Raw genomic sequence first — 15,284 nt, 5'->3', positions numbered from 1 at the left:
AACCTGCTTTAGCAGGAGGCTGGACCAAGTGATCTCCAGAGGTCCCTTCCAACTCCCACCGTCCTGTGATTCTGTGACTCCAGATCTCTTTAGAGACAGAGGTCGGTCACAGGCTGCTCACTGCCTCCCACAGTGCCAGCCAGGCAGGTGGATGTGTGCCCTGTTGCCGGTCAGTGCCCATCCTTGACACACAGCGCAGAGGGCCACTGGGACCTTCCCCACTATGGAGGGAAGCACGGAATGGTGTGGTCACTCAGGGAGGGCAAAGAGTTGTCTGCTTTCCACAGTTTCTGCTTTTGGAGGAGCACTCCCAGCTGCAGTCTTCTTGCCAGGTGCTTTCCCTCGAGTGCAGAGAAGCCTTCTCCCGTTCCCCAGGGCCGCTCGTCCACTCTCCATCAGGCGTGCAGCCTGGTCTCAAGGGAAGCGAGGGTGCCGAGAATGCCGGGGAGTTCCGCGTGCAGCGAGGCCCCGAAGCCCGGCCGGCTCCCGCGGCTGCAGCGCCGCCTCCAGCAGCAGCCAGCGGGCGGCGCTCGCCCGGGCCGCGGCCGCCTGCGCCCTCCGCTCCCCCATGGGAGCGGCGCGAGGAGAAACTCCCTCTTCCCCACCCTCCGCTCTCCTCGTGAGCCGCGACACAGAAGCGGCGGGGGCCCGAGCTGATGGCGACCCTCCGGCCACGCAGCCCCAGTGTCTTGAGTTAGCCGGGGAGGGGGCCGGACAGGCGGGGAGCGAGGGGGCGGAGGAGGAGGAGGAGGAGGAGGAGGAGGGTTGATCGCTGCTGAACGCCGCTCCTGCGAGATGCTGCAAGCCCAGCTCCCCGCCGGAGGGGGGTAGCAGCCTCTGCCGCCGCCGGCTGCTGCCTGTGCGAGGGCTGTTGCCGCTGCTGGACGCAACCTTCTCCCGACATGGAGCTGCCGCCGCCGCTGCTGGAGTGAGCGAGTGAGCAAGTGCGCGACGGGCGGAGCAGCCGGCCGCATGGATGGATGTGTTTAGCTTTGTGAAGCTTGGGAAGCTCTCCGGGTAGGTGTCCGTACCGGGGGGCGGGAGGGCAAAGGACTGCCGGTAAGGGGTGCTCAACTTCCCCGGCAGAGGGGCGAGGGGGCAGCTCGGGCGGAGCGCCTGCCGGGACCGCTCCGCGCGGGACGGGTCATTGCCCTCCGCGGGCAGGAGGGAGAGAGCGGTGCCCGCCCGGGAGCGCCGCCGTGAAAGGGCGGCCAGAACTGTTGGGAACGCGGAAAGCGGCGGTGGGAGCCGGCGGCGGGGGTAGGGGGGCGAGCCCGGGGGAAAGGGGCAGCGCCTGGCCAAGGGGTGGGCAGGGAGGGACGGGGCGCGCCGTGCTGTTCTGTGCTGTGCCCTCCCTGCTCGCCTGGCCACAACTCTGCGCTGAGCGCGGCTCCGGGCGCGCCGGCTCCTCCACAGCGATATTTTTAGAGAAGCGGTGAAATCATCGGCAGATGATGAGCGCTGCCTCTTCTCGCACGGTGTATGCTGGGGCGCGAGTGAACCCCTGCGCGCAGGGCATGTGCTTCCCGCTGCTGCTTGGTGAGGGCATACGTGTGCTCTCGAATGGATCTTCATTGAGCGGCCTCGGAGTTGCGGTCTGTGTCTGTACTGTTGCGCTGGCAGCGAGTTGCCAGGCCCCAGGCTGCGCAGAGGGGTAAAGGAGCACAGCCCCGTTAGCCCGTTCCTCTGTACTGGAGGTGGCCCTCCTCAGTAACAGGGGAAACCACGCTTCGCCTGGGAGACGCGGTATAAAAGTGCTCGAGCTGTGGGATTTTTGCAGGGTTTTGGTGTGGATAATCTTCCTAAAGGATTTAGCTTTGATCGCGGTAACCAGGAGTGCTCTGAATTCTTATGATTTTGTGTTGGTACACCATAGTTACCACGGCCCTTGCTGTTTGTGAGGCGCAGAATGAAAGCGGGTGTTATGCAAAAGGAAGGGCCTTGCTGAGGAAAGGCAAGGCTGCCGCTTGCTCTGGTGCCGCTCAGGTGGGAGAGTGTCACAGTGATGGATGGTCCTTAAAGACAAATACTGCGTGGCTGGAAGTCACTGAATGCCACAGGTACAAAGAGAGCTGTTATTCCCCAATTCCCTCCACTGCACCTCGCTGTGATTACAGCTCTGCACTTGGCCCTGCTGGGGCAGAGCAGCTGTTCTCGTTCAAGCACATCATCGTCTCACCCTGCTCCGAGCGATGTGACATGAGGTGGAGGCTGGAACACTGGCATCCTGCATGGCATTCTTTGTCCGTTCTCCCAGACTGCCAGAGCTGTAACTACAGTGCAAACTTGAAGGAAAAATTACGTGAGAACAGACAAGGAGCAGGGCATGTAGCGTGGTATTTATTTCTAGGTAACTGAATTGCTCGATCTCTTGTATTTGTTGGTAAGTGGTATTTTAGAGAAGCTCGAGGATCTTCATGTCTCAGAGTTGTCATGCTTGAGTTAAGTCAGAGGGAAAGGAAGGGATATGCTGCTTGGAGATGTTACAAAGCCAGGTACCTGGCAGTTTTTGTACACATGGTAGGATTTGATCTTTGTTGGTGTACAAAGGCTGTAGCTTTCTGCATGCCTGAAGGCACCAACACTGCCAACACTGAGGTTTGTGTTTAAGTAATTATGGGAAGATCACGGCATTTCTCCAGAAGGACCTGAAAGTTCTTCTGAAATGAAACCATGGGTTTCAAAGCTTGTGTCCAGCTTTGTTGGAATTGAGCATAGGAAGCACTCGGGATTAAGTTTGCTTGTAGATCAGAGTAAATCATTTCTGTACCAAGCTACTCTTTTCATTTCTAATTTTCTGGTTGTTAAACAACCTAATAGTTTACACAGGACTTTATTTTACTTGCAGTTTCCTAGGTAACAGCTAGTTATCTGTTCCAGTTTCACAAGAGCTTTGTGGAGCAAGTGAACTTCAATGTAAACCCTGTTTGTAATCCCTTGGTGTGTCCGTGTTGAAAGCTCTCCCTCAGCTGTTGGAAGAAAGGCCTTTCTGGAAGAAAGCTCTCATACAACAAACAGTATTTTACTGAGAGGGCGATCTTTAGACAGAATACCTACAGAAAGTTATTTCATACCTGGTTTGTACTGAATGTTTGCGAGACTTTCAGTCTTCTTTCTGTTCTGCTGTGCATTCAGGTGTTCTCATTTGAGGTTGCAAGTCAACTCTTAGTGTTGAGACCAGTGGCCTTGATTCTGCAGGCAGTGGCACGGGCAAGCCTGTTATGCATGGCTACTGCAAGGGGATACTTCTTAATGCTGTAGTGTAATTGTATTACACGGTGAGAATTTTAATTTTCCTTGATCACTTTGTGCATTAGAGCTCTTATCTAGAATAATTCTGAGATGGAGCAGGAACTCTTAAATAGTGCCTGCCAGATAGAAAATTTGACATTGCATTAGTTTGTTGTGTTTTAATTATCTGTGCAGTTTTCTGCCTGCTACCTGTGGTCTTTTAGAGACTCTCACTTCTGCAGCTCCTTCAGCACTCATCCACAGTTGCTGTGGGGGGATGTGTGCATAATTTTGAAAATGGAGGTGGGCAGAAATGTAAGGGAGCCAAACTGGTTTTGTGATGGACGTAATCTTCAGTGGGCAGTAGGTTATATGTGTATGTTTCTAGAAGGTCGGGGGTTTCCCTTGTTATTTCCTTGCCTTTATGGATCCGTCACGTTGTATAACATGCATCTAATAAAGATGTTCATGGTGAGGTTTCTACTGATTTGTAAAAATTGAAGATGTCCATCATGGCATTGAAAACAAAAGTATTGTTTAGAAATACTTATTGCACTTTTGTGGGCATTTCTTCTCTCCCTTCCCCTTTTCAGAAATTCTTGGACTCATAGAATGGCTTAGGTTGGAAGAGATCTTAAAGGTCATTGAGCTCCAAGCACCCTGCTGTAGACAGGAAGCTTGGTTTTGAAAATTCTTGCGTAGAATTCTCCACTGGTCTAGTGAATATTTGGTAATAATTGTTTTGGTATAAATTTTGTGGGGCCATTTTGTGGAAAAAGTTGTAACAACCTGGTCTTCTAATGAATATCCACATATAGAAAATGATTGCCTGGTCTTAATGGATCACGTGTAGCTGTACAAGGCAGGTGAATATTTTTGTAGTGTGGGCTGCATAAATATGTCTGGTGCAGTAGCATCTGTAATTCAGAAAGGAGGATTAGCAGGATAGATAAAGTGCACACAAAAATTGCTGGATTAGGTTGGATCAGGAGTCTGCCTTGCCCAGTGTTCTCTCTTAATTGCTTTTAGCAGTTGCTTGGGGGGAAGCAGTAAAAAGAGTATAAATATGGAGTGATGATTTTTTTTTTTAAATTTTATTTTTTTTAGTGCAGGTATGAGGAGTGAAGGAATGCTGCTGCCCTGCCCAATGTGAATGGGAACGTTTTCAGACCTAGTTAAACCTGGCAAAGGGCACAGTGTCAAGCATCAAGTCTATATGGGACAGATGAACCGTGAAACAATAGGTTGGAACAGTGAAAAGGCACTGGCAAAAATTTAAAGCCTGTATTCGTGGAACATATATTTAGTTAGAAAATCAGCAGTAGCTCTTCTGGTGATTCACAGAGATTCAGTTTCAGAACTTTCACAGCGAGACATAAAACTTGTATGCATCTATCTGGATACCACCATCATGAGTGGAGATGGTGACCCTCCAGACTGGGGACGTCCTTAACAGTAATGCCAATTTGCGATGTGTGATAGGTAAATTTAGCATAACTGGATCTCAAGTTTTGCATTACTGTCATTATTGTTGGGTTGCTTCAATTTATTCCATAAAAACTGGCTGTGAGCAGCCATATTCCTACCGTGCTCCACAGGATCAGCTTAACAACAGAGCAACCCTAAACTTGTGCGAGGGCTTTTCAGTGAGCACCCAAATACCACTTCTTTCCTGCGAGGTGGAAGTCGGAATCCCTCACAAGGGTGTTTTTCATTGAGGTGGGTAAATATTATTTTCATTTTTTTTTGCTCATGTCTTTGTGTAGCTAGCCATTCCTAACCAGGTAGATTGAGAAGGCAGCAAGTCAAACACTTGTGCTTTTGGGTCTTCACTGCTTATAAAAGTGAAACAAGTCTATACAAATTCCAAGTCTCAGTCTTACAGTTTTTATCTAGTTTTGTAGCCTCTGCAGTCCTGCTCTCACCTCCTGTTCTCAACAGGCCTCCTTTCTTTAGCTGTTTTATCAAGGTGGGGTGAAAGGTCTGCTCCTAAAAATCCACGAAGCCAGAAGGTGTGTTTGTAGGCTGTGGGTGTGAGGCCCAGCTTTTATGGGGAACAAGATTGCTTAGCAATGTGGTCTAGTTGTTTGTATGTGGCCAAGAACAGATATATTTTCCAGGTTTTAGATTCCCAGATTAGTCTATAATATTAGAAGATTTCAGGGTGTCTGTCTTCAGTTTGTCAGTATATTGTCTTTCTTTGCTTCCTTATTTAGTGCTAGTTTGCTGTGGTGTTTATAAAATCACCTTAAGGGTGGCACACTTAAAAGTATACATAAGTTACTGAAGTGATATTGTGTACTATTATTGGAATGCTTTTATCAATGCTCTTTGGAATGGCAGTATCATAGCTTGCAAGTTACTTTCAGTATTTACAAAAGAATGTGTCAGTAAGAAAGCCTGTGATTATCTTTTTTATGTTCAAAGAAGGTAATTTAATCCTAAAAAGGATTTTATTATATTGGATGATAATTCAAATAACCATGAATTCATTTCACCTTTCTTTCCATGCTTCATTTAGTGAAACATTTGTCTATTTATATTAATATAAAAGCTTTGCCTTATATTTTATTATTCATCCATTTTGTTAGCTGACACATAATAAAGATATGTGCTTTAGTGTCTATGGTGTTAGTAATATTCTGTGGTATAACAGCTTCAGCAGTTTAGAGATTTATTAAAAACACTCCTTATGTTATGGACTGCTGTAAACTTGTCAAGTTGCCAGTGAATGATGATGCAACTCTTCTAAATATGTAAGTTCTCTAAATACTGTTTGCTTAGATACAGTGCTTAAAGGATGTGACATGAAGCAACCTTATTTCTTGAAGTATTTGAGAAAGAAAAAATTGGAAACCCAAAGTCCACAGGTAATATTTTTATTCCTCTTCTTTCCCTAATAATTATTGAAGAGGATGGAATGAAAACTTGGAAGTGCTCTGATTTAAGAACAGTCGTAGCATTTGTAGTATAGTTTTTGAGATTTTTGCTCTGTGGTGTCAAGCCCTTAGTGACAAGGTTGAAACAGGAATGTGGGGATAGTTTCTTTCATAATCATAACCAGTTCTAATATTTTTGTATGTGTGCTAAGCCAATCTGATCACTGATGTTCTCATATGGTTTAAAAAGTACGGAATTGCAGAGTGGTTTGAATTGGATGACCTTTAAGGTGCCTTCCATTTCCAACCCTCCTGCCCAGGGCTGCTCCCCACCAGCTCACGCTGCCCAAGGCCCCATTCAACTTGCTTTTGAATGCCTTCAGGCATGGGGCACCCGCAGCTTCTCTGGCACCTCACCTCCATTATTGTGGAATACTTTTTTCTTATATCCAATCTAAATCTCCCCTCTTTTACTTTGAAACCGTTTCCGTTTGTTCTGTCATCACAGTCCCTGCTGAAGAGTCTGTCCCCTTCTTTCTGGTAGCCTGTCTTTAGATACTCGAAGACTACTCAGATCTCCCCAGAGCCTTTTCTTCCCCAGGCTCAACAGCCCCAACCCTCTCAGCCTGTCCTCGCAGGTGAAGCGTTCCATCCCTTGGATCATTTTTGCGACCCTCCTCTGGATGGGCTCCAACAGCTCCATGTCTTTCCTGTACTGAGGACTACACATCTGGACACGGTACTCCAGGAGAGGCCTCACCAGCACACAGTATGGAGGGGCAGGATCACCTCCTTCACCCTGCTGGCCTTGCTTCTTTTGATGCAGCCCAGAATATGGTTGGCTTTCTGGACTGTGAGGGCACACTCCTTGCTCAAGTCTAGCTTCTCATCCACCAGTATCCCCAGGTTTTTTTTGGCAGGGCTGCACTCAGTCCCTTTGTCCTTCAACTTGTCCTGGTAGTAGGGGCTACTGTGACCCAGGTGCAACACCTTGCACTTGGCTTTGTTGAATCTCATGAAATCCTCCCTGATTTTTAGAAACCTCCTTATTTTGTTGTCAATCTGAAAGATTTATGTGGGAAATTCCAGTTAAATTGAAGGAAGAAATGTAAAATGAGGGTATCTTTCCATATTTTATAACGTTCTAGGTCATTATGGAAATCCAGCAAGCTGTTTGTAGAAAATACAAACTGTTACCTGAAATATCAAGAGGATAATATATATTCTCAGCTCTGCTGGCAATATGGCAGAGAAGGGGTCTTTTGCTATTCTTGACAGCATTTTCATGTTATGTCAGTGTATCGCAGCTGGGTAGCTGACTGATGGGATGAATTAAATCATGCTGGAGCTAACAACCTCTTATAAAACAAACCATCGTCTGGGAAGGATGCAAAAAATTGAATGTGAGGAAGGGAAAAGTGATTTTGGTTCCCAGTGTCATGCTCAAGCATTTCTCTTAAAAGAGATGAGACCATCCAGATGTAGATGAAATTATTCATTTTCAAAACTTCAGGTGCTTACGAGATATCAGAGTTTAAAATATTAGAGAGACATACCTTGAATAAGAGGGGACTTCTGATAATATGAAACTCTACTTAAAGCTGCATTTTATAATCATGACTAATAATTAAAGTTTTCTGAAGTTCCTTGGAGATGTTTTTGAACTCAAAAGATTGTACAGGTTTTGAAAGTACGTTATATGGAGACTTCAAAAGGAATCTGTGAGACTCTGTTTCTGATAATTATCCCATTGACTTGAAATGATGCAAATAACAGTACCAACAGTATAAATTTTAATAATTAATTGCATGCTCAAATCTTAGTGAATTAAGCAATGCCTAAAATTTGTTTGTGTATGAAAATACATTGGAACTGGAAAAGTAAAGTACTCCAGGACCTAAAACTGCCTCCTACCTGAATCAGGATCTAGCTTGTTAGAAATCTCTACCCGTATTCCTTTAGTGTCAAGTCTATAAAAATAACATTTCATAACATAACATTTCATAATTGTTGAATAACAATTCAACAAAGAATTTCGGGGAAAAAAAGTTCTAAATGAGAGAGAGCATTCTGAAGGCGTGGCGGAGGGTGATGCAAAGGTCTGTCCTATTAAATAATCTTTTGCTGGTGATTTGGAGTAGGAGAGAGATGTGATTAAAAGCTGATGAGTATCTTCTTAGAAAAGTCCTTTGTGAGATTTATTGCTTGGACAAAAATAACTTCCCTTGATGATAAGGAAAATGGTTGCTGATTGACTTGGCTGTTTTTACAACTGTTTTAAGACATTGTCTTTATATTAAATTCTTGATTTTCTTCTTCAATTTTATTATTAAGATCAGGGGCTACAGCACAAGATTTCATTTTAATTATTGTGAAGTTAGTGAGGGGAATTGCCAGGTATTTTTTTTTTAGTTTAGGGAGTTTGAAAAGATGATATCTTACAGGATTTTGGTAATCATTGGTAAAAAGGAGATTTATACAGAGGAGAAAAGAAATGGTGAAGAGAGAGGAGATATTTGTATGCCAAAGTTTTGAGACTGAATCCTTTTCTGATCTTCTCATTCTCAGTAGCTTTTTAGGTTCTGATTGAACATTTTAAAACTTTAAAGGAAAAAACCTTGAGTGACTGGAATTAGGACCTTTTTAAAAAAAGATATCAATAAATACAGTACGTATGTATGTATTTGTTGACGGAAACTGCTTGGTGATCTTCATTAACAACCAGAAGAAGCCAAGGAAGTTTCTCCAGTGTTCTTCAGAATTTGGTTTTGTGTATGTACTTTTTGTATTGGTGGATTTTTGGTCTTTAGGGGGGATGGAGGGGTGGACTGGATTTTGCCATTTTACTGTTTGTTTTTTAATCTTGAATTTGTGATTAGGTTGCTCTAGATTTGGCAATACTTGTATTTTAGGGAGGAAACTGCCCACCGTACTGTGGCTGTAAATGTTCCTTGAAGCACTAGTGGTTGCACCACCAATCAAGAATTAGGCATGTGTTACATGAGGTGTGTTATTTCACTTGAACTCCTTGTTTGACTGAAGTACAGCAGGAGAGAACTGAGGAGAAATCTGGAAGTGGTCTGTATGTACAAAATTGCTAGTGCCAGAATGTGCCATAGCCACCTGAAAGCCTGAACAATGGCGATGACTTAGACCTACTGTAAATTACACTATTACAAGCTTGGCTTTCTTGAAGCATCCATATTACAACATGGATGACAAGAGAAAGGAGGTGGCAGTTGCACCGAAGCCCAAATGGTGCTGAAGTTCAGATTTGTCTTTATTTCTTGCCTTTATTAGCCCAAGAAGTTACTATCTTTGATGCCTCATCTGCTTTAGCAAGATGGGGCTGTTTGCTCAGCAGCTCAGTGTGTAGCAGGTTGCTGCAGCTTCAGCTGTTCCAACTTTGGAAGAGATGAGTGTCACTAGTTCGGAGTATGCAATGTGACTAATCAAGTCCAAGTGCAGTTCATGTATCAACATTCACGCAGAAGTGTTTTGACTGGGGTTATTGAGCAAAGTCATGCTTCAGAAGTATCTGCATTTATTTTTTTTTGTGGACTGAGAACCTCAGATGATCTTAATTCAAACATTCGTTTTTATCTCTGAATTTGTACATGTTTTGTTTTATTTTTTACCTAGGAGAAAGAAGCAGACAGATTTCTCATTAAGTTGGCTACCTGCCTAGGTTTTCTGTTTGCATTCTGCACTGTATGCTGCCTGCATTGTTTACAAGGGGTGCATTTTCTTTTGCCAGGGCAGAGTCAAGAGGGATGGAGAAGAACTGCACATGGGGAATGTTCTGTACTTCATGACTGCACTCTGAGGGCAGGGTGAATAGGGGCTGGAGTGTGTAATAGGGGAGGAGTGCCAGAGGACAGAAGACGGAAGAAACTGAAGAAAGAAAGTTAATGATTGCTGCATTGAAAGAGGGCTTATTTGTTGTGAGTGTATTGAAGTAATTGTTCCAGGCTGGCTGATCTTTATACGAAGATGAACTTGCATTGTTGTCTACGTAGGAGTTTATTTGCTCCATAATGCTGCCTGAATTAATTGGTGTGTTGTAATTTGTGTGACTGCTCTGGGGGAAGAAAAGGAAGATTTTGCTTCAGCATTACAGCAGAAAACCTTTTTTTTCCTTTCCTTTGATTCATCACTTCTTAGATCTAGTGTTATCTGGGAGATATAAGTGACTCGAAAGGTGAAGTAAGGAGGTTCCTGTTTTCCTGTGCTCTGGCTACATTCAGGCACTGATAAAGGTATTCTTTCTCGGGGTGAGCCTCAGCCCCCTTGCTGTAGGATTGCTGCAGATTGACCTTTTTTTCCCCCAACTGCAGATAACTTTACTGCAAAATTTATAGTAATTGGAGAATGTGCTTTATTGTGGCTTAAAAAAAGCCCAAACAAATAATCAAAAACATACACAAAAGAAGACAATCAATCCGAAGCCCTGAAAACCAGAAAGCATATGGAGGAGCTGTGAATGTGGGGAAGAGTTAGGAGTAGGTTCAGGCACTTTCAAGTGCTGCAGGAGTGCACTTCCTTTGTGTGGTTAACCTGGCCTAACAACCAATGCAGGGAGGCCTTACGAGACTGTGAGGCCTCATCTCTTCTGTCTCACGCGGTTTTCCCTTCTCTCGTCTTATTCCCTGTAACCTTTAGATGAATCTTATACCATGGTGAGCTGCTTGAGGGAGTAAAGCCAGCAGAACATTGGTTTTGGTATGTTTCTTTTCCTGCTGGTGTTTAAACTGGACTGGAGGAAGTGACTGGAAGATGTGGCATCAGGGAGCACGGTGGCAGGAGGGGAAACAAAGCAGGGCTCCTCTGGTGAGCTCTTCTACATTATCAGTTGGTTATGTGAGAGCTTTGATATGGTGGTAGGGGCTGCTGCAAGAGGTTATGGAGAAAAAGACTCCCATTCTAGTTGCCTGTGGGGAGGCTGCGTGAGAACCTCTCACCTGAGAGGCTTTGGGGAGAAGCAGGCAACCTGGAGGAGATGGGTGGGATGAGAAGAGGCTGCTTCAGCTCCTCTGAAGTTCAGCAGATCTTTCCTGGTTCCTTTGGCTTTCCTCTTTCTCTCTCCTACCTTTGGAGACTGTTAGGCTGCCTCTGAGTAATGTGGTTTTTCCTGGACACCTGCAAAACCAAGTACTCTCAAGATGCTAAATGTGGCTTTTAAGCACCTTGCACATCCCAATGTACCTAGGAAGGATTGCGGGCTTCCTTAGCGCTTGGAACTGTTTTAATAAGCAGGAGGGCAAAGCAGTTGTCTGAGGTGTTAATTCGTGTATTATAGGAGATGAACTGTCCAGGACAAATTACAGACATGTTGTTTAGTTCAATAATTTATTTATTTTTCACTAACAAGCATGTATTTGTTCATATCAGTAAGCTTATGGTTGTATGCTTTTCATATAAAAAAGTGTGCAAGTTTTCCTGGTTCTGGAAGCTGTCTGATGAGCTGTCTGATTTTCAAATGCTCTGTTTCTGAACTGAGAAAGGACATTACTTAGAGAAAATACTGTGCTGTGTCTCTGATGCTTTTGAAACCACAAAAAACTAGTGAGAGAGTATTAGTGGCCTGTTCTTCAAACGCTCTTTATTTTTAAACTGGAAATCAGAGTATTACAGAATGTATTAATTAGCCTGAATTTTTAACTCAACTTCAGACACTGTGTTTATTTCTTTTTTAATGCAAAGAGAAATATACTTCAAGGAGTTTATATGCTGCAAATTTTCGGTTCCTGCCATTCCTTCTGTCATTCCTTATACATATGTGGCACTTCAGCAGCTCTTATCTATTGCTGAGATGCTTTGTGATATTTATTTACCAATTTGTATTTACAGCACTGAAAATATGAGTGAGAGAAGGTGGTGGTATCAGTGTATCCAGATTACTAACATTACTTCGTAAGTAATTCTTAAAATATGAGCAGTAGAACAAGTACTTCCAATATCTTTCTTTTATGTTCATTCTCTGTTGCTAGATGCCAAGTATATTGCTTTTTTTTTTTTTTTTAACTAGAAATGAACTTTTTTTTTCCAAAGCAAAATAGTAAATTGTTTATTTTTTTCCTCTTGATGCTCTTAGCAGGCATTAAGGTATAGTGTCAGATCTTGTTGAAATGGGAACTTGTGCAAAGGCAGTGGAAATGGTAATCTGAAAAACTGGCAGATTCTGTGTCCCTGCAAGTTGTTTCCATGCTTGCCCTAATTGGAATAAAGGCATCTGTTGTGTCTGGGTATTCTTAATACCTGTAGTGATAGTTGTTAAATGTGTTTAGGGGCAGTCTGCTTTGTAAAGCCTATGAGAGGAACTCATTTTCTAGAAGTTAGTGCAAGGTTCATCCTTTATCCCAACAAAAGTACTCTGTGTTGATGGCAGAATGCACTGCTGCTGATCTGCTTTTGGTTTTGTTGTCTAGAGTACAGCTTGACCTCACACTGTTCTGTGGCCTCGAAGCAAAGAGACAAGTGCATGCTTGTGGAATTACTTTCATTTATGTTCATTAGCCATTACTGTTGGAGTTAATACTGTTTTCTTATGTTATGTTCTGCTTCTCAAAAAGAGAAATTGTGTTCTCACATTAAATGTTTAAAATGTTTATTTCACAGGACAAGATAAAGCGGCATTAGTTTAATTTTTCAAATGGTTCATAGTTTGGTGCTGCAATGAACAGCATTCTAATTAGAAGGCACAACACCTATCTCACTGTGCATTAACTCAAAATGGCTGAAATTGATTTCAGCTGCTTAAAATATGACAAGATCAACATGTGTTTACCAAGCTGCAGTGATAGCAGCTGACATTTATTCTCTCCAGTGTTTAAAATATTATTTCTCCAGCTCTAAATGTGGTAGAAAGCAGGGAACAGTTTGTCTCTGATCCTCTCTGGTATAGTTTGCTGCTTTGTATCCTCCTCCCCAGTTGGTTTTCCATTGAAACATCTTTCTTGTGCTAGATCCCTCTTTTCATTATGAATACTCGATGCCAACTTGCAGGTTGTTGGAGGAGGAAACTTCACTTGTTTTCATTTGATCTCTGCATAAGTTTGGTAAATAAGGACAGCATTGGCTGCTTTATATTTCAAGTACAGTCATTTTGTTGTCTCTTCACTTCTACGTTTTTGACTCTGTGCAGTGTGATACCAACTCTTATCATTAAGTTGTTAATTTTTTTTTTTTCTTTTTGCTAAACTGTATGAACATTGCATAGGCTAAACAACACTGTGTACAGTGTTTGTTCACTCACTAAGAAAATAACAGTGCAACTTCAATCCCAGCCAAAACCTTCTTTTCAGTAAGACCTGCTGGATTCATCTGGTAGGACCTGCATGTCTCAGGTATCAGTTGTTTTTGCATAGTTAACCACACTTGGCCCCAGGTACCTAGAGTGGTGGAATCAAGGAAGCTCCTGGGGCACAGAGCTGCAGTAGCTCCTGTAAGTATGTTTAGCACCTCAGGTTGACTGAGGGGAGGAAATGTGCTACATAGTTTTGGGTCAGCTTCCCGTGCTGATGGAGCACTTCTAAATGCGACAGTTCTCAGGCTTGGCAAATTCTTCATCTGGCATGTAAAATTTGCATTACATTTGCAAATGACATGATTTGCTCTCCAGGATGGCAAGCTTAGTTTAACTACTGATTTGGATAATTTGCTGAATAATGAGTATTAATTATGACAAAGTAGTTGAGTGTAAGGGTGTAGGAGTCTGTAAATGTGCTGATGCACATACACATGCCCATACTTATTGTATATCTCCTACAAAATATATAGCAAAGACTCTTTGAAATACAGCAGTCATGTGAGAGGCAGTGTCCACATCTTTCTGTTCACGTGTTAGACTTTCATAAGTCATGTCTGTTGTTTTGAAGTCTGTAGTTTCAGAATAGAAAAAAGGATACTACTTTATCTCTATGGTAAGGTTTAATATGTGGTGACTTGTTTAGCATTTTTTGATGTTTATCAACACGTACAGAAAATACAAATGCTCTAACAGTGATAGTGGCCAAATGAGTGGAAATCTTATTTATGCAGTTATCAGGCACTGACCTTTTCTCAGCTTGCTTTTGAGATTGGATCACAGAATTCTGATGTATACTATATAAGGGAATGGTTCTTCCAAAGGAAGCCACTAGTTAAATCATAGAATCAAGGAATCACAAGGTTGGAAAGGACCTACAAGATCATCTAGTCCAACCTTCCTCCCATTACCACTGCTACCACAAGCCTTTACACCGTATCTTGCAGCTCCTCATCCAGACACCTTTTGAACACTGCCGGTGACGGTGACTCCACCACCTCCCTTGGCAGGCCATTCCAGTGCCTGACCACTCTCTGAGAGAAATAGTTCTTCCTTATGTCTAATCTAAACCTCCTGTTGTACAACGTGTGGCCATTTCCTCAGGTCCTGTCTCTTGCCTGTGAGAAGAGGCCAAACCCCTCCTTATCACAACCTCCCTTCAGGAAGTTGTAGAGTGCAGTGACGTCTCTTCTGAGCCTCCTCTTCTCCACGCTTAACTAATCCCAGCTCCCTCAGCCACTCCTCATAAGATTTGTGCTCCAGACCCCTCACCAGTTCTGTTGCTCTTCTCTGGACGTGCTCCAGGGCCTCAATGTCTTTCTTGTAGTGAGGGGAACACAATACTCAAGGTGTGATCTCACCAGTGCTGAGTACATTGGGATGATGACCTCCCTGCTCCTGCTGGCCACACTATTTCTAATGGAGGCCAGGATGGCATTGGCCCTCTTGGCCACCTGGGCACACTGTCGGCTCATGTTCAGCCAAGCATCAGCCAGCACCCCCAGATCCCTTTCCTCTTCGCAATCATCCAGCCACTCGTCCCCAAGCCTATAATGCTGCATGGGGTTGTTGTGGCCAAAGTGCAGGACCTGGCACTTGGCTTTATTGAACCCATCCCATTCACTTCAGCCCAGTGATCCAGCTTATCTAGATCCCTCTGAAGGGCATCCCTACCCTCAGCATATCGACACCACCTCCCAGCTTGGTGTCATCTGCAAACTTACTGACGGTTCTGAGTACCTTGCTGTGTATTTCTTTTGATGGCCTGCTTACTGGAGGAAAAATAACTGAAGACAATTTGTTTTATTTTCCTTTTAGATCTTTTAGTTGGTTTGTCATGATTATATGTAAACTAACAGATGTTGACT

General features: G+C 43.7%; 1 protein-coding gene across 1 annotated transcript in view; it reads left to right on the top strand.

The window, feature by feature from the left end:
- Window positions 1-752: 752 nt before the first annotated feature.
- The window catches only part of FRMPD4 (FERM and PDZ domain containing 4), a 295,539-nt gene continuing 281,007 nt past the window's right edge, over window positions 753-15,284 (top strand). Inside the window, exon 1 of the mRNA XM_048931233.1 lies at window positions 753-1,017. Coding sequence (XP_048787190.1) covers window positions 977-1,017 — 41 coding nt within the window. The 5' untranslated portion in view covers window positions 753-976. The remainder of the gene's footprint in view (window positions 1,018-15,284) is intronic.

The sequence above is a fragment of the Lagopus muta genome, chromosome 1, assembly GCF_023343835.1.
Source record: "Lagopus muta isolate bLagMut1 chromosome 1, bLagMut1 primary, whole genome shotgun sequence".
Taxonomy (NCBI): Eukaryota; Metazoa; Chordata; class Aves; order Galliformes; family Phasianidae; genus Lagopus; species Lagopus muta.
The sequence above is the reverse complement of the archived record's forward strand: the minus strand, read 5'-3'. Positions and strand labels throughout refer to the sequence as shown.